We start from the raw sequence: 22,398 nt of genomic DNA, 5'->3' as shown, positions 1-22,398 counted from the left end.
TGTGGAGTGGCACCAGGAGTAAAGACTGAAGAAGGTGGCTGTTTACCTCCTTTGGCTTGACTTTAAACAACTTGCTGGCAGCTGTTTCCTGAAGAAGAAAGTTATAATCCACTCTGCCATCCAGGGCGTAATATACGTTTCCATCAGCAGGGATCCTCAGCTCTGGAGAGGCAGGGGCAGAGGCGTGGTAGGTGACACTCAAGTAATACACTACCCAACATCCCCCACAACTGAGAGCCTCTGCCAGCTCAGGTCTCACACACAGACCTGAGAGCCCCCGAATCCAGCTACTGTTGCACCAAAGACTCCCCACTGATTCCTCCCTGAGGACCCTCTATGCACAGGAGGTCCCCTACAGGAACACCTTTCAAGGAAATAGCCCCTTGTACCCCAGACCTTCTTAGTTCACGTTGGACCCACCAAAGACAAACAGCTAGAGTTTGTATCTGGATTGGTCCCCAAAGACTCATGTGTTCAAATTTTTCTCCCCACTGCAGCAATGATCACAGGTCAGTTTATGGAAAAGCACTTGATGGTGGGTGCCTCCACCTTGCCAGTGGATTCATCCACTCATACAGGGCTACACTAATTGGAGGGGTATGGTTTGGAGGTGTGTTGAGCGTAGGTGGAGGATGTCCACAGCAGGGCTGTGCCATCCAGAGATATATATTTCTCTTGAGTTCCCCACTTCTGCATTTTCTCCTCATGAGTCTAATTCTCATTCACATTTTTAATCAATTTATTGTTATACTTCTTGTTCGGCTTGTGTTTCTCCTTCTTGTTCTTGTTCTTCTTCATCTTCTCCTCATGCTTCTTCTTAAAGTCATCTTGACCTTCTTATTCATGGTCTCCTCCTTCAACTTATTTTCATTTTTCTACTTCTCCTTCTCCTCCTCCATGTCCTCCTTCTCCTCGTCCTCCTCATCCTTGTCCTCCTCCTCCTCGTCCTCCTCCTCCTCGTCCTCCTCCTCCTCTTTCTTCTTCTTCTTTCTCTCTCTCTCTCTCTCTCTCTCTCTCTCTCTCTCTCTCTCTCTCTCTCTCTCTCTCTCTCTCTCCAAGAAGAGTTTACAAGCTGTGAAGGGTTCTATTCTACCACACTCTTCTCTCTAGAAATGGCCTCTGGTCCTAAGTAAACTCAGTTTGCAATGAATAGAAAGATTGGAAGCCAGAAATGATTCTTCATTGAACTGCTTTTCTCATGTACTCATCTAGGTCAGGAAAGGCCACCAAAGTAGGCACCCTGTGGTTGTCTGTCTTCTTTGACACAAGACAAAGAAGCCTCTCTTCTTGGCCCCTTGTGGATAATAGCTTTGCAATGCCTCCTCAGGCCAAGGAAAGAACACATGATAGGCAGGTCCACAGCCCCTGGGGAACATGAAGAACCTGCAGATTTATGCCCCATCATTACACTTTGTTTTATGCACAAGTCCCACCATACTCATCCTGGGCACTGGGTCAATGCACACTGTGTTCTGGCTCCCAGTTATCGTGAGCCCACTGTGACTCACTGCTCCCTACCCTCTGATGGTTCCACTTACTCTGATGGTTCGAGAGAATTTGCAGAAGCTCGTAGTTTTCTGGGTCCTCCTGCTGGAGCAAGTGTGCATCTAAGGCCCTGCGGATGATGACTGGAGCCCTGTCCTGGCAGGTCACCTGAGCAGGGTTGGAGAAAGCTCATCAGAGAGGGAATTTGGGAGTAGCTACCCAGAGGACAGTGCTCAAGGACAATCAGAGACAAGTGAGCTCTCAACACAAGGGCACCATCTTGATACCCTGCTACCTGAGGCCTTCATGTGATCATGTGGGGGTCTTCCTATGAGCCTCTAGTCCAATCTTGGTACAAGAGTTTGCTTCAACCTGCTATGCCCTACAGGGACAAGGGAATAAGGACCAAAAGACTTTGTACAGACACACTCTAGTCCCATCAAGATGGGAGGAATGGTCCAGTGCACTTCCATATCCCTGCTCTGGTCTGGGATGCAGCTGCATTTTTGTATGGACCAGGCACAAACCCTAGGTGCTTTGGTCCTGACAGCCAGGGCACAACACACACTAGGACTCTTTAATGATAGGCATGGAAGCTGCTGGGCTCGAGAGTGTCAGTGCTTGCTAGGGTGTCAGGAGGTTCGGACCCAGCAGGTGCAGTGGTTCAACATAGCTCCCCTGGAGGTGGACACCAGAGTCTCATGATGGATACTCCACACCCAGGAAAATTCTGCAGAGAGAGCCGCTAAATCTCTATTCACATACATGCAAACTAGGACACTAATGGGGCCCTCCAAGGCCCCCAGTTCTCTGTGACCCACACCTACCCACCCTAATCATTCTACAATGGCTCCCTTCCCTTCAACCAGCAACATATCCCCTCCCACACACAAGAAAATGACTGCCAACTCCTGTGCTTCAACCTCCACGGTTCAATATACTCCTCCTCAATACCAAGGTCAGTAGAGGATGGCCTGTACCCTCGATATTTCTCTGACCTCCTCTGAACCCAGCACTCACTCCTGCACTTCTGACCTGCACATCCCAAAACACGCAGGCCCACTCGCACCCAGACCTGGCATGCTGCTGCTCTCCCGCCTCTCTCTTGCTCACTTTCTGCTCTCCTTCCTGACCTTCCAGAAGCTCCAGTTCAAGAAGACAGGCCTAGTCCAAAGTGTTTGCTGTGGACTCGGTCTTCCCCACTGTGGGCTCCCAGGAGACTCCCCTGCTCGAAGACTCACCAGGATGCTCCTATACTGTGTTGTCCTTTCCTTTTCCAGGTAGACGTGAATGAGGCACCTGCCTCTCATCCGCTTGTTATATTGGGGCCTTGGGGAGGACCGAGTAGAGACCCCTGATGTCCTGGACTCCGGCTCTGCCCCTTCCCTGGGAGAAGGCTCTGGCTCTGGGGTTGGCTGAGGAGCCGTGACAGGAACTGAGCTTGTAGCTAGAGGAGAAAAGATGCCAACATGACTGCCTTGCCCTGACCTTCCCACAGACAGACAATACCTCTGCTGCCAGGAAGAACTCAGGCCCTTGGCCCACACAGGACCTCTTTGCAGACTGGGGTCACTTCCTGAATGGACAAAGGCTTGTCCTAATTTCCAGCCCAACACCAGGCATACAGACTCCCTGCAGTGGGACAACAGTCGGACCTTTCCTCATATACCCTTAGGTACTCACCACAGTCCGCCTGGCTCTCAGGCTTTGCCTGGCTTGATTTGCCATCTTCAATTGCGGCCAGGAGGTGGTGTGCTTGGTGTTCCAGGTTCAAGCCTCCCAGCAGGAGCCACATGGATAGCAGCTGCTGCAGACTCAGAAAGCCTGGAGGCTGATGGGAAGCCTCGGAGTAGAGGTTCACCCAGGTCCCCAGGAAGGAAGGTGAGGCACTGTGGGGAGGAAGGTGTGGAGTCAGCAAAACCCTGGCCTTGCCTTCACCACGGCCTCCAGAGAAAACCTCTGACCCTACACTGGGGAGAGCAGTCTTTCCTCAGCCTTCCCAAGTCAAATCACCTTGCAGGTCCCTATTCTGGAAACAGGAGCCCACCCTCTTGACCCCAAGCCCATTCCATGTTGAAGTTGGTCCAGGGGTCCACCATAGTCACTGAAGAGGACAACGTGCACTTATGCCCCATGGAGTCAGGGATGCAGTCACATGTAGGATATGTACTCATGGCACCTGCGGTTTGAGGCTGACCCCCATGAAAAGGGACACAATGGCAGTCATTTGCACCCTATTTTTCAATGAATTATGAAATGTGACTGGAAACGTGTCTTCACACAGTGGGTGCTTTCTCCATGTTCATCAGTGAATGAGCCCAAACTGCTGATTCCCACATATCTCTGGGTGTGGGAGCCGCCATGTCCAAAGCCCCTGTCCAGCTATGTCCCAGCTAGGATGCTCTGTCCCACTATGGAAATTAACATGTCTTTATTAACCCAAAAGTGCTTTTCCCAAGGCCTGAGTTTTGAGACGCCTCTGGCACAGATCTACGTTCTTCACAAAGCCAATATCACACCAGAAAGACCACCTGGCCTCGCTGAGTCCACCTGGGAATGAGCTCAGTGCACACCATTGAGCTGTGGTGCCCAGTGTGTGGGGACTGCTCCACGGACCTCTGTGGATCAGCTGGAGTCAGGATGGTTTCTCTGCCTGAGAGCGGAGTTCACTCCCCTTGCAAGGCTGTGGCAGGCACCTCCAGGACTCGTCCCATTCGGGACTGACATTCCACTATGAGTGTGGTCCTCTATCTCATTAGGTATCACAAACCTTTGGGTCCCTGAGAGGTACATGGCAGCCCCAAGACCCAGGCATGAGGGGGCTACACACTTGGGCTTGGTGGTCTGGTGCTTACCTTGGGAACAAGAGATCCAGCACCTGATGGGTGGGGATGGAATCCCAGGAGATTAACCCCATGTTGCCGCTGAAATGTAGGTTCCTCCCACAAATGACAGGCAGGAGCTCATTCCTAAGCTGGTCCTGCCTGTAAGGTTCAAGGCTCTGTACCCTGAAGGGCTCCTCCGTGTTCTCATCATTTTCACCCTGTGTTGGGACCAAGAATGTTGGTTTAAAATGGAAATGGTGACAAACAGAAAAATGACTTGTGCCAATACACTAGAGTCAAAGCACAATGGGACAGTTCCCATCAGTACAAACACACACACACACACACACACACACACACACACAGTCAGAATAGGAGTCCTGGGCCATTCATCAGGGATCAGACTAGAGGGCCTGCTGGGCTCACCTGCCCTGTGCTACTCACTGTTACTCTTGAGCTCCTCTGCGACAATCGCCAGAGGCTCTGGCGTCTAAGATGAAGCCTCACCCAGTGCATCCACAAAAGGGCTAGTTGGCCCCCCTGAGATTCCTGGGAGCCTGAGGCTCGGCATTGTTTGCAACCACAGGAGAACATCCTTCTCACTCCAGTTTCTCCAACCAAATGAGCTCGGATGGCTTGGTCAGTTAAGTGGGTGCCTGGATACCAGGGTTCCATGTTCTGTTTGATCCATTGTCAAGGCAATGATGTCATTTCCTGTGCCCATACCTGAGCCTCTTTTCACATAAGACCACTTTCAAAAGCCCTATGAGCTGCTGATTTCTCCTCCATGCCTAAACATCTCAGGTGCGCAGGTGTTCACCAACAACTACCCAAACATCCCCACCAGCATCTGCCCTGCTTGGTGCCACTAGAGTTCCAGCTTGGAGCCTTCAAAAATGCATTCACAACCAGTCCTTCCCTCTCAGCAGCTTTTGGACCCTGGTCCCATCATTGTGCAACTCATGGTGTGCCCAGTCTTTTCTGGAAAGTAGGGTAGCATCTAATCTCTAGGGTTTATTGTGTCTATTGGCCCATAACACCCTCTATTCTCTCTGAAACCAGAGATGGGACTCACAGGTGGCTAAAGCACAAATGTAGAGATGGGACAATCACAAGAAGGGCAGAGACAAAGAATGCACCCCAACTCAATCAGGCCTGTGTCCCACACAGGGACGTGGCCAATGTCCGTCCCATCGTGGCTGCAGTTCCCTCTCTACACCATGGCAAGTTGGAGGGGACTGAGATGCAGAGGCTGCTCCCCTCTGCCATACAACTTCCCAAGGCTTCTCCTAAGATTTCAAAAGGGCCAAGTGTGTCTAGTGTTGGGGTCTCACAGAGACTCCGAGGTACCACAGCATCCTGCTGCCCAGAACCGGTTCACCCCTCACCTCAAGGGGGCTCAGCCTCTGCATTCATGGGAATTGAAGTGGGTACAGGTGATGGGATATCACCTCCAAGACTGAGTTATGCCAAGTCTATGACCCCTGTCTGCATCCCTGTCTCCAGCACCACTCCCTTCTCTCTCTTTCCTCCCCAGAGCAAACAAATCCATTTAGCAAGTGTGTCCTGTGATAAAGACATGACAGTCACCCATCCTCTCATTGCAAAAACACTGAGGCTCAGCCAACATGGATCCTACCAGGAACACAGGCATAAACTCAGAGTCCGATCCTCCCAGCCCAGCCTCAGTGGAGCCTGGACTCCCAGCCTCCTGAGTCAAGGAAACAGAGGTGCCTAGCCGAGCCACCTTGGATGCAGCCACACACAAACTGAACTCATCAATGCCCCTTGCTCTCAGTTGTGAGTAAGAGGGGAGGTGGTGTTTCACAACCCTGGACATCAAGTGCAGTCTCCAGGCTTTGGGGTGTGCCCTGGCCTCTCTCTATCTGCCCAGGCCCTCCAACTCACACTGGCCTTTTACCCAACCTCCTCCTAGGGCCAAACTCAATCCTGCCTCTCAATTTCTTCTGCCTTCCCCAACACACTGCTCCGCAAAATGAGCAGGGCTGGCTCTCTGTTATCACGCTGGTGTCAGCAGCAATGCCACCCCACTGACATCATTCTGAGTCCCAACCTAGGCACTCCAGCTGTCCTTGCCACATGTGGCCCTGTTTGGGCTCTGGCTCTTGCTCTTTTCTTTCATGTGCATGTGTTTTGAGGTTTTGAGTTTCTCCCACTGCAGAACTGCAGCCGTGGCAGGGTAGAGCTCATGAAGGTGACATTCTGAGCCACATCCAATCCCATCAGGACTGTGAACTGGGGTGATGCTGGAACACAGTGATGAGTGAACACATGGGAGGTGGTTGGACCCACCTTGCCTCTGAGTGGTTTCCTTTCAGGACAGGAATGTAGGGATGGGAGCCCCTGGCGTGGGGTGCTTTGCACAAGGCGTGACCACGGGCTCTTTCCTGGCAAAAACTGGCTCCACTCAGCATGGAAAGCACTGTCATTCCTGGTGGCTAACAACAGCCCTGGACCCCAGAAAGGAACCCACACTCAAGATTAACGTCTGAGTGTGCGTGTCCTCGAGGAAATGAGGTCTCCTGATCCCAGGTGCAAAGGGGTAAGTCCTCTAACTCCAGGGGCCATGAAGGGACATCTGAGATTCCCTTGTCCTTCTTTCCCTCTCTGAACCCATGGTGTCCTCACACTAACCACAGTTAGGACCCTGGCCTCATTCCCCAGTTGGGATCATTAGGCTCCATAAAGGACAGTCTCTAAGATGCTCAGTAAACCACCACCCTCTGCACAACCCATAACCCTATTCACCCAAGAGGCAAGAGGATTTCTATTCAGGAAAACCAGGACAGGGAGAGCCTTTCTCAAGGACACAAGGACATTAGTGAGTGAGGGAGTGATTAATGGATGGAGAACTATTTCCACCACCAACTTCCAGGAGCATATATGGCCCTTTGGGCACAGGTACGGACCCTTTTTTTCCAATCAACTTTTTCAGAGAAGTGAGGCTGCCTTCTAGATGGCACCTCCACACTAAGGGGGTCTCCTACTTCTTCCACATGTACATATTGCAACGGGCCTCCCACTGTGCATCTGAGAACACTCTGTGGGCATCTGTAGCCTTTCAAGACCCCAGAAACCATGCGGGCACCCCAGCACCAGCAGAGCATTTGTGCACATCACAACAATCACCCCGGGTGAGAACTCTCCGTTCCACTCTGTACTAGGCCCTGCCATCTGTACTGATCAGTCCAACCCCTCTCCTTCCTGTTTCTTGATTATACTACCATGGTTCCCACACATGGATGCCAGGGTGCTTGTGGCCCCCCCAAACATTTGAGTTCCAGGAACAGTGGAATGTGTTTGGGAACTTCTGGATGACGGGAAGTCCCACCCTCCAGGGTTTCATCTTCAATGTAATGAGTGCAGAGGGAGCCAGGAGGGCTCTGTCAGGTAGAGAGAGGTGGGAGCTGATGGAGCCTCAACTAAGTGCCCAGGACTCTGGGTTCAGAGCTGGTGTTATGTGGAATTGTTGAGGGACGTGAAGAAAACCCAGCTCACTGTACACAGAGACAGCAGATGCCCTCACGTGGTCAGGCTGCTGTGCTAATCAGAGCCCCAAGATGTTCCACAGGTGTGCAGGTGGGGAACCCACGTGCCAGCCCAGGCTGTTCCTGAGCACCTCTACCTGGATTCGGAGCACGTGACTCTGCATCAGCGTCCTCACATCAATGTATCCCGGCCCCCCACCCCAAAAGTTCTCTCAGAGACAGTGAGGTTCCACTGCTCTGGACTTGCCCTTTTCTCTGGGATTCTGGGGTTCCATTAATTAGGAGGTCACAACAATTCTCAGCACACAGGCTGAGCCTACTGAGATCCCAGGAGTATCCAGGCATTGCTTCTATTTATAGTCCATCATGTCCCACCACACTGTGGACACGTATTGCACTCACCTAAAGAAACCACCAGGCCCAGGGCCTTCGTGCCACTGGCCTGCAGACACCTGGAGGAACAGGCAACCTATAGGCTGCGTGGAACCAAAGACCCTAGATCCTGGGATCTGAGCTGGACACACAGCTCATGTGCACACAGTCACCACCGTCACCGAGAGTGCAATTGAAACACCCGCAGAGTTAGCAGTGGACCTGATATGCCCACGAGTGGGGGTGAACTGCATCCCTTGAAAATGATCGTGTCCAGAGAAAGGCAAATTTTGTAGGATTTCACTTATCTCAGATTCTCAATTATCAGGTTCATAAAAAGATAAAGTACAATGTTCTTTTCCTGGGCCTCAAGGGCACTAGAATTCTGCATTGATGGCAAGAGTATGTCCACGTGACTTCTGGAGATGCATGGTGGTGACGCCTATACACCAACATGAACATGCTTAATGCCACTCAACTGTGTCCTCCAAAATGGTTTAATTACAAAACAGATGTTCGGTGTCAATTACCACAATGTAAACCCTTGGGAGACTGCTGATTGACTCATCTTAGCGTAAGTCAATGAATAAAGGTCCTAAGGTGCGAAGCTACAAAATGAGGGATGAGCATGGATGAGGATGGGCGGGAGAATCCTCCCCCTCTAACACAATTAGGGAAGGATGTGCTGCCCTCAAGTGGCTGGGGGGCCTGGGATCCTGCCACAGAGGGGGATTCCAAACCTCACATCCCCTGACCCAGGCCAGAAGACCAGGTAGAGTCCAAGGACCCTGGGGTGGCCCAATGGCAATAAAGGTCAAAAGGAACTGGGATCTGCCTGGACCCTCAATCCCCTACTCTGAGCAGGGCTGCATTATGAGGCCAGAGGCCATCCACAGCAATCTGCCTTTACAGGAAAACAGGGACTGCAGGCTGCCTCTGGCTCACTGACTCAGGATGGTGTTTTCATAAAGCAAGACCACTTCCTCACATTTGACCAGCAGCTCATGCGCTGACAGCACAATGGCTGGCTTGACTCAGGCCCTGAGAAATGAAATAGAAAATTCATAGCAAACCCATCTTCAGCTCTTCCACATCATCAGGGGGTGTGATTCATTTCCATCAACAAAGATGTCTGAAATGATGTCTAAACATGCTGGGGACTCACCTCCGTGTGGAACTTTTCAGGAAAAAGGGGATCAAATCTCATGAAGCAACTCTTCTCTCCTCTAGCCCATGGGCAATGCAAGGAACCTGCATGTTACCAGAGGCTCACTCTCTCTTCTCATGTCTTCTGGAAAGGATTCATGAATGCTTCCTTCAAGGTGAAGCAGAAGCCTGCATTCCCAGCTGCACAGAAGTGTTTGAGGGCAGTGTCTCCCTTAAAACCCAAGAAGAAAAACAGGTCATTAAACAGGCACATGGATTAGAGTACATGATCAATGATCCCTCCTCCCTGAAGCCTTCCACATGCCCACCTTCCACATTCACAGAGAAATGCTTGGCCATTCTCAAGACCAGGAGACCATGATGCTCATCACCAGGACGTCAATAGGAACATGAACAGAGCAGCATGGATTGCACAAGGTGGCACACCAAGGATCTGCAGCACAGCTGCTAGAACACCAGAGCTGAACTTCAGTATTGACTTTCTGCCACCTGCCGAGTACGATGGTAATGTCAAGCACAACATGCAGATATGCAAGTAGTGGGTGACACGGTGCATCCATTCACAGAAGTGGGCAACATCTTCATTGGAACAAGGAAGTATCTTATCCTTACTCATCAAAATCATCACAAAGAATAAAATGGATGCAAGACTTCTCATTTCACTATCATGTAGCTGTTGGATTTCCCTATTAAATAATACCTCCTCCAAAATAAAAAATATCTCAGATATGTGTCAACTATTCGATGGATGACATTTTAAAAACTAGGCCTTTCCTTCATATTTATGTATGGTATAGCCCTGCCTAAGGCTCTTTGAGAAAGGAGCACATAGAATTGGATCTTTGAAAATCTCACATTTGCTGATAAATATTACCGACAATGTCAGGCATGGCGAAGTGAAAAGTGGGACTTTGGATACTCAAAGAATGCTATGTTGTGAGATTGGTGTCTCTGACTCATAGACAGCATGTGGTTTCTATGAAAGCTGGTGAGGGAGCAGGAGTAACGAAGCTCATGGAACAGATGACCTCAGGGAATACTGACAGATAGGCCAAACTGGAGAACATGTTCCAGCTAACATTGGTATTTGGGCTCCTGAGCCCAGTCCTGTTTTAAAAAAAGTTGCAGACAGGCAGTGTTCATGTACAAAATGTCTACCATGTAAAAGTGGGTAATTGAAATGTCATCTAGGTACACATCTGATAGAATGGTCTGCCAACCTATGGATTTCATTCTAACAAATAAAAAGAAAAACACAGACATGAGACAAAAAGATAAAACCTTGTCTTCACCAGGATGCCTAAAAATAAGTTTTATTTGCCTCATGCAAAGAGCTTTCAATAGAACTTCTGATTTCTGAATGAACCCATTCAATTTTATAATGCACAGATCATAAGGTTTTCTTTACAGAATATTCTCTTCTTCTTCTTCTTCAAGCCTCACATAGAAAATGTCTCACAGGACATAGGAGGGGAATGACCCAAAGGATGAGAGAATGGCTGGAACCGTTCTCAAATGTGCCCATGTAGCCTAAAGTTTGAAGGCACCTAATTGTACTCTAAAACAATGATGAACCTATTTGATCCATTAATTAATAAATAGCACCGCTTTACCACTTGAACCAAATCACAGAAAAATGGAAACAGATGATCGAATTCCTCTTCTCCCATCACCTCCTGGCCCAGACTCTCCCCAGAGGTGGCTCTGGTCATCTGTCTATTAGGGAGTCACCCGTGGTCCCCTATCTCTCAGAAAAGAAAATCACCTCAGCTACTGTCCCTAAAGCCAAGTGATGGCTGCGGTTTCCACACCGTGTGGATCTGGAGAGATGCACAGTGCCGCTGGACCAGCCTATGTTCAGGGCTGTGTCTGTGTCCCACAGCTGAAACATGTGGTCCAGGGTCTTCTTTCCACCCACAGGTCCTAAGAACTTGCAGTCAGCACGTGCCTCCTTATTCACTGTGGCCACAGACTTCCTGCCAATGGCCATTGCATTGTACACGTCTTATAATTTAACACGGCATTGAAATGAACTTCCTTCTGGGAGCTTCCCAGGGCACGTCCCAAGACCTGAATTTCTGTGTTGTAGGGAACATAGCATTCGTGCATTTTTTAAGTTTCATGGATAATGTTAAATGTGCCTCCAAAGTGTATGAAAAAAGCTTATCTTCCTATCCCCTCCCAGCACATATTATCAACATCCTTAATTTGGGTAAAAAATAAATAAATAAAACACATCATTTGAGCCTGTGTTCATCTTCTTGCCAGCTGTGTTCCAGTGACCTCCTCCCGTGCATAGTGCTCATCTGTGTTTCTCCTCGTGCCTCCTATTCTACTGGGTTGCCATTTCCTCCCAATCGGTCCCTCTGTTTTGACAATGTTTGGGGCATATTTCGTTGGAGAGTAGTTTCTAACGTGGATGGTCAATTGAACCATCTTGACAGCTTTGGGTTTTGAGGATTGAAGCCAACCCTCCCCATTTCTAGGCCACAGCCTCTTCTCCTAGATTTCTACCAGTATTCCAGTAAATATTTCATTGAATTTGGTTGGTCTCTGTGTCTGGGTTCAAGACTTAGGTCCTGCACTTGCTAGCAGGGACATTGTGCTTTCTGGTTTGTTGTGTTGGCTTCTTGGGGACACTGTGAGGATCAGGTAGGCAAGGCAGGTAGAGTGGCTGGCCTAGAGCATGGCCCAGAGGGAGCGTTTGATCAACATTATTTGTAAAATGACAGCTGTCAATTATCACAACCAACATGAAAGGCCATCCTAACAATCATCATTATGAAAATATTGGTCACAATAATGTTTTCTACTTCTATGGTACATCTGTATTATACTCTCCATGAGTGAGGTCACAGGCCATGTGTCATTGTGTGCCTGCTTCTGTCATTTAGCCTGGAGGCCCCTGGCATAGTTTGCGCTTCAGGACTGGAAGCTCTTTTACGATACAGTTTTCAAGTGGCCATTGGTCGCCTGATGATACTCCATGGGGTCATCTGAGCCTGGCTTGCATCTGGCTCCTGCAACCAACATCCTGTTTTGCTAGAAACTCCATCGAAAGAGGCTTGGAACTCCTGCTCTCTTGTTCATCTCTGAAGTTCTGCCATTTCTTCTCAGATGGCTCCACAAACCTTTCAAAACCCTCCCCTGCTCCAGGGCTTTGAAGCGGTTTCTTTGGAAGCTTCTGCACAGGGTTAAGGACAAGCCATTCCTCACATGCTCCTTCCACAGGAGGAAGAGAGGGGCCAGAGGGGCCACAGGGAGCAACCTCCTGCTCTGTTCCAGGCAGCCACTTCCAGGCTGGGGCTGCAGCCTGGGGCTCTCAGGACGGCTCTGGCTAAGGGGGAAGCCCTACCCAAGCCTGGGTCACAGCCTCCCATGCCCCAGGGCAGCTGGTGAGCACTGGTAAAGGGTGGAGGGGAAGGCTTGCACCCCAGGAGTCGGGTCTGGACAGCATTCAGGTGGGAAGAGACCACTGGTCACCAAGGGGATGTGAAGCAGGGGGTGACCCAGGGCAGCCATGAGATCTCCTCTAAAGACCACTGTGGTCCCAGCACTACAAAGGGACTGAGTGACATTATTACTCTTCCCTGTTTTAAGGACAGAGGTGTGGAAGGGATTCCTGAGAGTCACAGAAAACGTGGCTCACAGGTTTCATTTTGCCATCTAGGAGTGACCTTGGCCGCACTGGTGGCAATTCCCCGGAACTTTGATGAGCCCCCTGGCATCCTCCCAGGCCCAGTCTCTGGGGCAGACAGCTGCTCTGACTGCTCTCCCTGGACCTGAAGATCACATGGGGTTTTGAAATTCTTTTTGTTGCCGCACCGGGCATTGAACCCAGGGCCTTGCACATGCTAGGCAAGTGCTCTACCGCGGAGCTCACCCAGCCCTGAGGGTGACAGGTTTGGAGAGCATTTGCTACCTGAGTCTTGGTGAGGTGAATCCTCATAGCCCTGAATTCAGCACGTTTCTCTACCAGCTGCGTTTGCAGGGTTAAGATCTTAGCTTGAGTTTTGATTTCCCTTATTTCTTCACTTCTCTCTCTCTCTCTCTTTTGGTACCAGGGGTTGAACCAAGGGGTGCTTTACCACTGAGCCACATCCCCAGCCCTTTTTAAAATACTTCATTACAGACAGAGTCTCACTGAGTTGCTCAGAGCCTCACTAAATGGCTAAGGTTGGCTTCAAACATGCCATCCTCCAGCCTCAGCCTCCAGAGTGTCTGGGATTACAAGCATGTACCACTGCCCCCTAGCTCTGCACTATTCTTAATCAGAGAACCTGTGGGGCTATGTTTACTAGGTATGAATTGAGTTGCCCTCCAGAGAAAAGAAAAAGTAACAAAGCTTTGCTGTGTGGGCAAATCAGGGATGACCCCAGGACAGGGTCAGCTTTCTCTCCAAGGAAACCCCACTGCCAAAAAGGAGCCCCTTGGCCAACGCAGTGGTGCACTCCTGGAATCCCTGCACATCGGGAGGCTGAGGCAGGAGGATCAAAAATTTCAAAATCAGCCTTAGCAATGGCAATGCACTAAGCAAATCAGTGAGACCCTGAGCCTAAATCAAATTCAAAATTGGGCTGGGGATGGGGTTCAGTGGTCAAGCATCCCTGAGATCAATCACTGGTACCACCCCCCGTGAAATAAAAGAGCCTCTGCTAAGGACTTCCATGTTGGCTGAGGCAGCTGCCTACAGTGGGTGTCCTGCAGAATGCAGTCAATCTCCCCAGGCCTGGGCTGTGGGGAGGGGTTGGCCCGGAGACCAGGGGTTAGCCCCCAGCTAATGATCACTTGGTATTGTGGTTTGGATGTCAAATGTCCCCATTGCCCATGTGCTAAAGGCTTGGTCACCAGCCTGTGGCCCTTGGGACATAATGGAAACTTTAGTAGGTGGGGCCTCCTGGAAGGAATGAGATCATTAGGGGTGTGACCTTGAGGGGGATATTGGGACCCAGCCCAGTCCTACCCACCCTCTTCCCAGTTACCCAGAGATGAGCAGCCTCCTCTGTCATGTGCTCCAGCTGCCAGGATGTCCTACTGTGCTGCCACAGGCCCAAAGCAACAGGGCTAAGGTGCCATGGACTGAGACCTATGCAGCCGTGAGCCAAAAGAAACCCTGTTTCCTTTTAAGGGGATTCTCTCAGATGCTTTGTCACAGCAACAGAAAGCTGACAGCACCCTTGGTCTGTGCCCCTGCTTTATACATAGGGATGCTGAGGGCCCACAGGAAGCCGAGCAGCCCCAGGTCACATGGTCCCGTAAAAACAATTATTATCCATTCATTCACTGACTACATGGCAGGAGCTGGACTCCAGATCTCAGTGTTTGAAAAAGTTGTGTTTCCTTCCTGCCCCTTAGTCCCTCGCTCTCTCTTTTTGTATGAATCCAAGAAGGACCTTCAGGAGATTGCAATGCCACCCAGTCATCCTAGCCAGCTTTGTACTTGAACATGAAGTTCATGGGATGTTTCTGCTTCACATTGTGTTAGTCACTAGTCATCAGAGAGCTCTGTGCTTTCACCTACAGAGTGCCACCCCACTTCCCTGCTGCAAGGGCTCTTCCTGCCAGGTCACCTGCTGGATGGAGGGCACTGCCCAGTGCCCTAGATCTCTCCTGAATGTCCTGTGACCAACCCACTACAGGCCAGGCAGACATCCACAGAAAAAAACAGCGAGAGGGTCTGGCGCCCCCTGCAGAAAGCACCGCCGTCCAGGTACTGTTATATAGATGCCCACAGAACATTCCTCAAACCTGCAGCAGCTTGGACTGCATCCAAATGCAACCACAGGCCGAGCACAGTGCCACCCACCTGTGATAGAGTGACTCAGGAGGCTGAGGCAGGAGGATTGTGGGTTTGAGGCCAGGTTTAGCAACTTATTGAGGCACTGTCTTAAGATAAAGAATTAAAAGGGCTGAGGATGTAGCTCAGTGGCAGAGCCCCTGGTCCAATCCCCAGTACCAAGAGGAGGTGGAGATACCAGAGATGGGAACTTCTGAGTTGGGTCAATGATAACTCCAAGTCCAATGACACTGAATGCACAGGGGAAGCTTTAACCCGCAAAAGAAAAGGAGGAAGGGAGCTTCAGCTCCAGGTAAAGGACTAGGAATTGAACCCGGGTGCCTTACCACTGAGCACACCCCAATCCTTTTTATTCTTGTTTTGAGAAGGGGTCTTGCTACATTGCTGAGGGTCTCACAAAATCACCAAGGTTGACCTCAAGTGATCTTCCTGCCTCAGCCTCCCGAGAATCTCTGGGATTGCAGGCATGCACCACCATGCCCAGCAAGAAAGGAACTTTTATCAGTGCAGCCACACGGGGAAGGCAGGGGACCCACATCTTAGCTTGTTTTCAGGGGGTGACAATGACTTGGAGCTTTTATAGAGAGGGGAATGAGGGCAAGGGCTTGGGCTTTGCACAGCTGCCAAAGCAGGTGGTCCTGACCAGTTGAGGTCTGTCCATCTTCCCAGGATTGGCCAGGTGGTGCCTTGTCAGGAGAGCTGTGTCACCTGCTTTGGCTCTCAGGTGCACATCAATCAGACCTTGTTCCTGGGACATGAAACAGACTGCATGGGGGTGGGGGTCTGGATTCTGAATTAAGAGCAACTTTCTTCTGCTGAAAATAGAGACGGGCTGCAACCCTACTCCCACCTCAGGAGCCAGGAAAGCTAAGATGGGTCCTGCCCTTCCTCAGGCCTGGGCACAGGCCATCTGCCTAGGCATTTTCTGTGTTTTTCCCATTTTTGCTTTTCTTCAGGCCAAGGAAATTCACGTATGTAGATCACTTGGGTTTTGTTTCTATAAACTGTAACCACTTCTGTGGGTCAGGGGCTTCTTCCAAGCCTTCTGGCTGCTTCTCCCCAGTTTGATCAAAGTTCTTGATTTTTTCCTTTTTCTTTCTTTTTTTTTTTTTTTTTCCTGTTCCTTGTGCTGGTGGGCACTGATGAAGCCAGCAGGGTCCAGTAACAAATCCAAGGTGACTCAGGCAAAGGGGATGGATGGGCCATATATTGAGGCAGAGATGCTGCCCTTCTAATTCTGCCTTTAGCCATCCATTGGATGTCGGTGGGTAGAGGTGGAGGGCTGGAGTCCTCCTTACAAACTCCCCAAGACTCAAGTCAGCAAACACTGAAAGCCCTGTGGCCCTCAGGGACAGGGCCCCAGACAGTTCCTCGGTGCCTCCCAAAGGCTGCCAAGGGAGAAGTCACTTGGGGCCCGACTCCAGGAGGATCATCAAGGGGCGGGACAGGGGGACTTCAGGTAAAAAGCTGCAGCCAGCTCGCCCTAGGACCCCAGCCCTCACCAGCCCCACCCCGTTCCTGGACAGAAAGGTTTCCTCGAGCATCCTCACTGGGTGTCCCTGCAGCAGGGCCCCAAGACTGCCCTGGAAAGGGATCAGTCAGGTGGGAGCGACCGATTTCCCTGATATATGCTGCTCAGCACCAGTATCCCCTTCTCTAGGCTCGGCAGAGTCCCCTGAACCTGCAATGTTCCCAGATGTGCCTGGCCTGCAGCCCTGGCTCTGAACCAGCCTCGTGGAACACTGGGTGCACAGTGGAGGCCCGTGTGGAGTGTCCTCCTCCCAGTGCGCACCTCCTACTCATCCCTTGGCACATCCCCAACCCTCTTTGCTCCCAGGACCCCTCAACTTTCTTTCCAAAGGCCTTGGAATCCCCAAAGGATTGATGCATGAGGGAAGGGACCTGCATCTGGGGGCACAGACCTCGCTTTGGCATCATGTTGCCTACGTGGTACTTACACCCCTGAAGATCTCGCCCAGCATTTGAAGCAGGATCGATTTAGCCACGCAGCAGGTAAGCACTGATAAGCTCAAAACATTGCATGGACAGGAAAGAGATTTCTTCTGCAATCAATTTCTACATCATAGTCTTCAGTAAAGGAAGAGACCACTTGGGGGCTTCTCTGTCCCCTGTTGGTTGTAGCTAATTTCAAAAAACAGTTTCAATGAAGGGCAGCAACCTGCACATTTCAAGCACACTCTGCTGAGTTCCAATACTATGCATCAGCTGTGAGGGCACCACAATCAATGTAAACAACATGTCTATCACCCTAAAAGTTTCCTCCTGCCTCTCTGCAATCCCTTCACACCTCCACCATCCCCCCTCACATCTCCAGGTGACCCCTGATCTGCTTTTTGTTACTATATACTTTCTAGAAGTTTCAATAAACGGAATCATACAGCATGTTTTATTTTTTTTTTTTAAATCTGGCTTCTTTCAACATAATTATTTTGAGCATCATCAAGGTTAAGTGCCAATAGCTCACCCTTTCCTATTTTTGAGTGATCAACTGTCTCATAAGGTGGGCCTGGGGAGTCTGCATCCACTCACCTGCTGATAGACATCTACACTGTTTCCAGTTCTTGTCTATAAACAAAGCTGCTATGAAAATGTGTATACTAGTCTTGGCAAAGGCAGGTTGTAATTGATGGATTTCTGGAGGCTCAGTAGGCAAGTTGAATATTGAAAACTCCAGGGAGGGAACCCAGTGGGCAGAGCTTGTTCTGCAGAGTGATGTCCTGAGTTTAACCCCCAGTACCAAAAAAAAAAAAAAAAAGAAAGAAAAGAAAAAAGAAAGAAACAGAAAAAAGAAAAAGAAAAACTCAGAACCACCGCCAGATCACAGGGGCCCTCCACCTTTGTGGGTTTCAGCTGCAGGAGTTCAGTGTTCCCACTGAGACTGTCTCCAGGTTCCTCATGTTTCTGGACCTTTCTGACATATGCCAGAGCATTCTGTTCCTAACAAGGCTGCCCTCTAGAGAAACTGCTTTATCAGAGTCTAAACAACTGGGAATCACCAGAGCCTGTGTCACCTGGGGGAAGGCAGGCAACCAGCTCCAGCACCCTGAGTCCTGCTGTTCCACCTAAGAGGGCAACAGGGAGAAGCACTAGGGACATTCCCAGCCCAGGATGCAGGCTCAGGAGACAGGGACCCGCTGGAGGGGCCACAGAAAGCTTGCCTCCCACTCCTGGACACTCCTCAAGGCCTATTTCCACGAGCTCCCTTCCCCAGTGCTAGAGTTACAAGGCAGACTAAAAGGCAAAGGCCTGAGAGAGGAGCAAGCACGGACACTAGACTCCCACCAGGAGGGATGCTGGGACCCTCAGACCAGGAACCCCTCAAACAACCACGACTAACCTGCCAAGGGCTCTCATGGAAAGACAGAGAACAGGCACCAGCAGAGGGGACAAGGCAGAAAGAGATGGAGACACAAAATGGTGGGACACAAATGAGGAAGAGCTTTGATGAGCTCATTAACATACTGGACTCCACTGAGCAAAGAATGTCTCAGCTTCCAAAACACGAAAGCAAAGCAAGATAGGGAGAGGGAGAGGGAGAAGAGGGAGAGGGAGAGGGAGATGAGGGAGATGAGGGAGACAGGGAGAGGGAGATGGAGAGGGAGAGGGAAAGAGAGAGAGAGAAGGAGGGGGCAACAAGGGAGAGGGAGACAGGGAGAGAGAAAGGGAGACAAGCAGAGGAGTGGGGGAGGAGAAGGGAGAGGTAGAGGGGGAGAGGGGGAGATGGAGAGGGAAAGGAGGAGAGGGAGAGGGAGAGGGCGAGAGGCTGAGGGGGAGGGAGACAGGGAGAGAAAGAACCAACATCTAAGAACTGTGGGAAGATAAGAGGTGTCATGTAGACAAGATGGGAATCCACGGAAGAGGAGAACTTCCCTAATTAGTACCAAATCAAAGTGGCTCAGAGAACTTCAAGCAGAAGGAACAACAAAACAACTCCACCCAGCCTCAGCCTCCAGGAATCCAAAATGCAGCACCAAGAGAAAGCCAAGCCAACACCAAAACAGAACCACCATCAAACACACACACCCTAAAGGGGCCAGTGGAAGAAGCCCTGCCTCTGGGAACAGAGACACAATATATCCAACTGCTCAGAAAGTATTCAAGGAAGAGCGTGGAGCAAAACACTTAGAAGTGTTGAGGTGAAAGCCCCCCAACCTACAGCCATGTCCTGAAAACTCAGCCTCAGAGTGAAGAGAAATAGAGACTCTCAGACACACCACGGAGGGACTGTGTCACCAGGAAGCTGCCTGGCAAGAAATGATAAAAGAAGTCCTTTAAAAGAAAAGGACCATGATCCCGGCCAGAAAGAGACTTACATAGAAAAGAATAACAACTTAAGTTTTCTTGGATAAGTTTGTTCAGAACAAAATTAACAAATGTCCTCGATGAGAACTGTATATGTACATGTGAGATGACAGTGTGACGCGGGGTGGCAGAAGCACCAGGAATGCTTTGTTGCTGTGAGGTACTGACACCAGTCTTGACCCGGCAGTGTCATCCGAAAGTGGACCTGGGTTAGTTATCAGTATACACTACAACCACTAAAAAAGGTTTTTAAAAAGAAGTATAACAGGTGTGCTGAGAAATGTGAGTAGATGGAATCAAAAGGCAGGAAAAGAAGAGACAGACAAAAACAGGCACAAAGAACCAGGGCAATTACACAGAACGGTACCAAGCACAGCAGATGCTATTTCAACTGGATCAATAATCACATTATACGTCAGGGGCCTAAACGTACCAATTATCAGAGATTATCAGAGGGGTTCAAAAAACAGGTTCCAACCCTTTGGTGTCTAGAAGTCCACTTAAAATATACAGTAGTACCCCCACCCAGGGATACATCCCGAGACTCCCAGTGGATGCCTGAGCTGCAGATGGCACTGAGCCCTATATACACTGTTTCCCCCTATATCTACATTCTTATGACTGTTATAAATTAGGCACAGGAGGAGATTGACAATGGTAACTAATAGTAAAATAGAATAATTTTAACATAATTCAATAAACTTCCCACCATCGCTCCCCTTAAGTTTTAAGTAAAATCAGGGGTATGTGAGTGTCAGCACTGATACTGCAACAGTCCATCTGATAACCAAGATGGCTACCAAGAGTGAGTAACAGGCAGGGAGCGTATACAGTGTTGACACACTGGACAAAGGGACGATTCATACCTCAGGGGGACAGTGCGAGACTTCATAGCATTACACACAATGAAATATAATTTAAAACTTAGGAAATTTTTTTATTTCTGGAATTTTCCACTTAACAGTTTGGGACTGCAGTTGACCACAAGTACCTGAAACCTTGGCGAGCTGAACCGTGGGTACGAGGGGACCACCGTAGATTAAGAGTGAAGTGTTGAAGAGGGAAACACGGGACCAACTCTAGTGAAGGAAAGCAGTAGTCACTGTATGAAGCTCAGACTATATTAACTACGTGCAAGGAAAACTGCCAATCATATAGAGGGACACCACCTGAATGATGATGGGACAGTTCTCCAAGATGTACCATACTCAGGGAGCACGCACTGTACGGCAGAACATTAAAATACTTGAGAACTGCGGGGAGAGGTGGAGACGGGACCAGCCTGCTGCCAGAAGTGGACAGACCCTGAAGGGGAACACCAGGAGGACAAAGTTAAGCTCAACAGAACACAGCACAGTGCGCTGACAGGATGTGCACAGGTGTTCAGAGGGCTTGCACTTAGTGCGGTCTAGGAACGGCTGCTTTGAACTTCCCAGGCTTCTCTTTGGGGCCGCCTGTTCCTTGTTCCCCTTCTCCTCTTTTTCTGCCTTCTCTTGGATTGAGGGTTTTTTGAGTTTGTTCTGTGGTGCGGGGGATGGAACCCATAGCTTCCCACATCGATGCAAGCAATCCACCACTGAGCTGGGTCCCAAGCCTTTTTTTTTTCCCCCCAAGAAAACCATGTCTTTAAAAGCTTTAAAAACAAATAATGCTATTTTGCAAATATGACTTTGCTTAACGAGGGCCACCAACTTACAGCACTGTGATGTCAGGAACACAGAGTGTGCAGGGAAACTAACTAATGCTGCTACAGTTGGGAGATTGGCTGCTGTTGCTGACTGAAGTGTGGGTGATACACATTGGGACTTGTGACCCATCAGATCAGCATAAGTTAATGGTCACCCAACTCCCTGCACAGGCTTGGGTCTGATCACATATTCTGCCTGGATAGATATTTCAGCCTCTTTTGTATATAAAAGACACACACATACTCTCTCTCTCTCTCTCTCTCTCTCTCTCTCTCTCACTCACACACACACACACTCTCACACACTCTCTCTCTCTCTCACACACACACACACACACACACACACACACACTCACACTCACACATACATGTATGTCCTGTCATACAAACATGTAAAATTGTCTGCAAGGGCACACATTAAATAAACAAGTATTACGCGCCTCAGGCAATCCTATTCACTATAAATACATACACATTTTTTTGCATTTTGTTTTTTTTGTACCAAATTTCTACATTATCTAGCAACTTGCAAAAGAAAAGTTTATTTTTTTCTGATACAAAATGTCTCTAAAGACTCGTTATGTTTGGACTTTAATCAAAGGATATGTATAATCAACAAATCAAGAGCATTGTATGTTTGCCCAGCCCTTTCTGAGACAGGGTCCTGCTAAGTTGCTGAGGCTGCACTTGAACTTGGGAAACTCCTGCACAGCCTCCTGAGCAGCTAGGATTACAGGTGTGTGCCACTGCACCAGCACAATGAGTTATTTTTAAGATTGCACCTCATTCTCTTTGCTGGCTTAATAGCTACAGCTCTGTGTCACGCTAGTGACTCCTTTACAATAGGGTTTAAGTGCACATCTTTACCTTAACCAGTCCACCTTCAAATGACCCCTTGAGAGAACCAGGTGACAGCATATTTCCAGGACTCCTGCCTGGTCTCTGTGTTGTTATCATACATTGCACATCTACATGTGTAAAAAAAATGTTGGCATTAATTGTGCTTTAACTACTCTATTGTCTTAAAGGCAATAAACTGGGGGACTGTGACAAGGGCCTACCTGGGTAGGCAGAGGATTGGGGGAGGATGGGGGCAGAGAAAGTATTCAAAGAAACAGGAAATGATGATCTGCCCACGGAGGAGGAACATGGTGGGTCACACCCCTTACAGGGGCCTGTGTCCACAATACTAAAGCATCTTTACAACTCAATGATAAAAACACAAATAACTCA

The 22,398-nt window shown here is 49.5% G+C and overlaps 1 protein-coding gene across 1 annotated transcript; it reads right to left on the bottom strand.

The window, feature by feature from the left end:
- Nucleotides 1–50: 50 nt before the first annotated feature.
- LOC144369193 (uncharacterized) lies at nt 51–15,858 on the bottom strand. The gene is made up of 5 exons (XM_078028380.1): nt 9,357–15,858; nt 4,341–4,528; nt 3,169–3,374; nt 2,727–2,932; nt 51–1,653 (listed from the first exon to the last, which is right to left on the bottom strand). Exons 1-5 carry the CDS (start codon nt 9,396–9,398, stop codon nt 1,456–1,458), a joined length of 840 nt encoding a protein of 279 aa, XP_077884506.1. The 5' UTR covers nt 9,399–15,858; the 3' UTR covers nt 51–1,455.
- Between the last annotated feature and the right edge of the window lie 6,540 nt (nt 15,859–22,398).

The sequence above is a fragment of the Ictidomys tridecemlineatus genome, chromosome 12 (assembly GCF_052094955.1).
Source record: "Ictidomys tridecemlineatus isolate mIctTri1 chromosome 12, mIctTri1.hap1, whole genome shotgun sequence".
In the NCBI taxonomy this organism is placed as follows: Eukaryota; Metazoa; Chordata; class Mammalia; order Rodentia; family Sciuridae; genus Ictidomys; species Ictidomys tridecemlineatus.
Note: the sequence above shows the minus strand (reverse complement) of the source record. Positions and strands in the feature narration are given on the sequence as shown.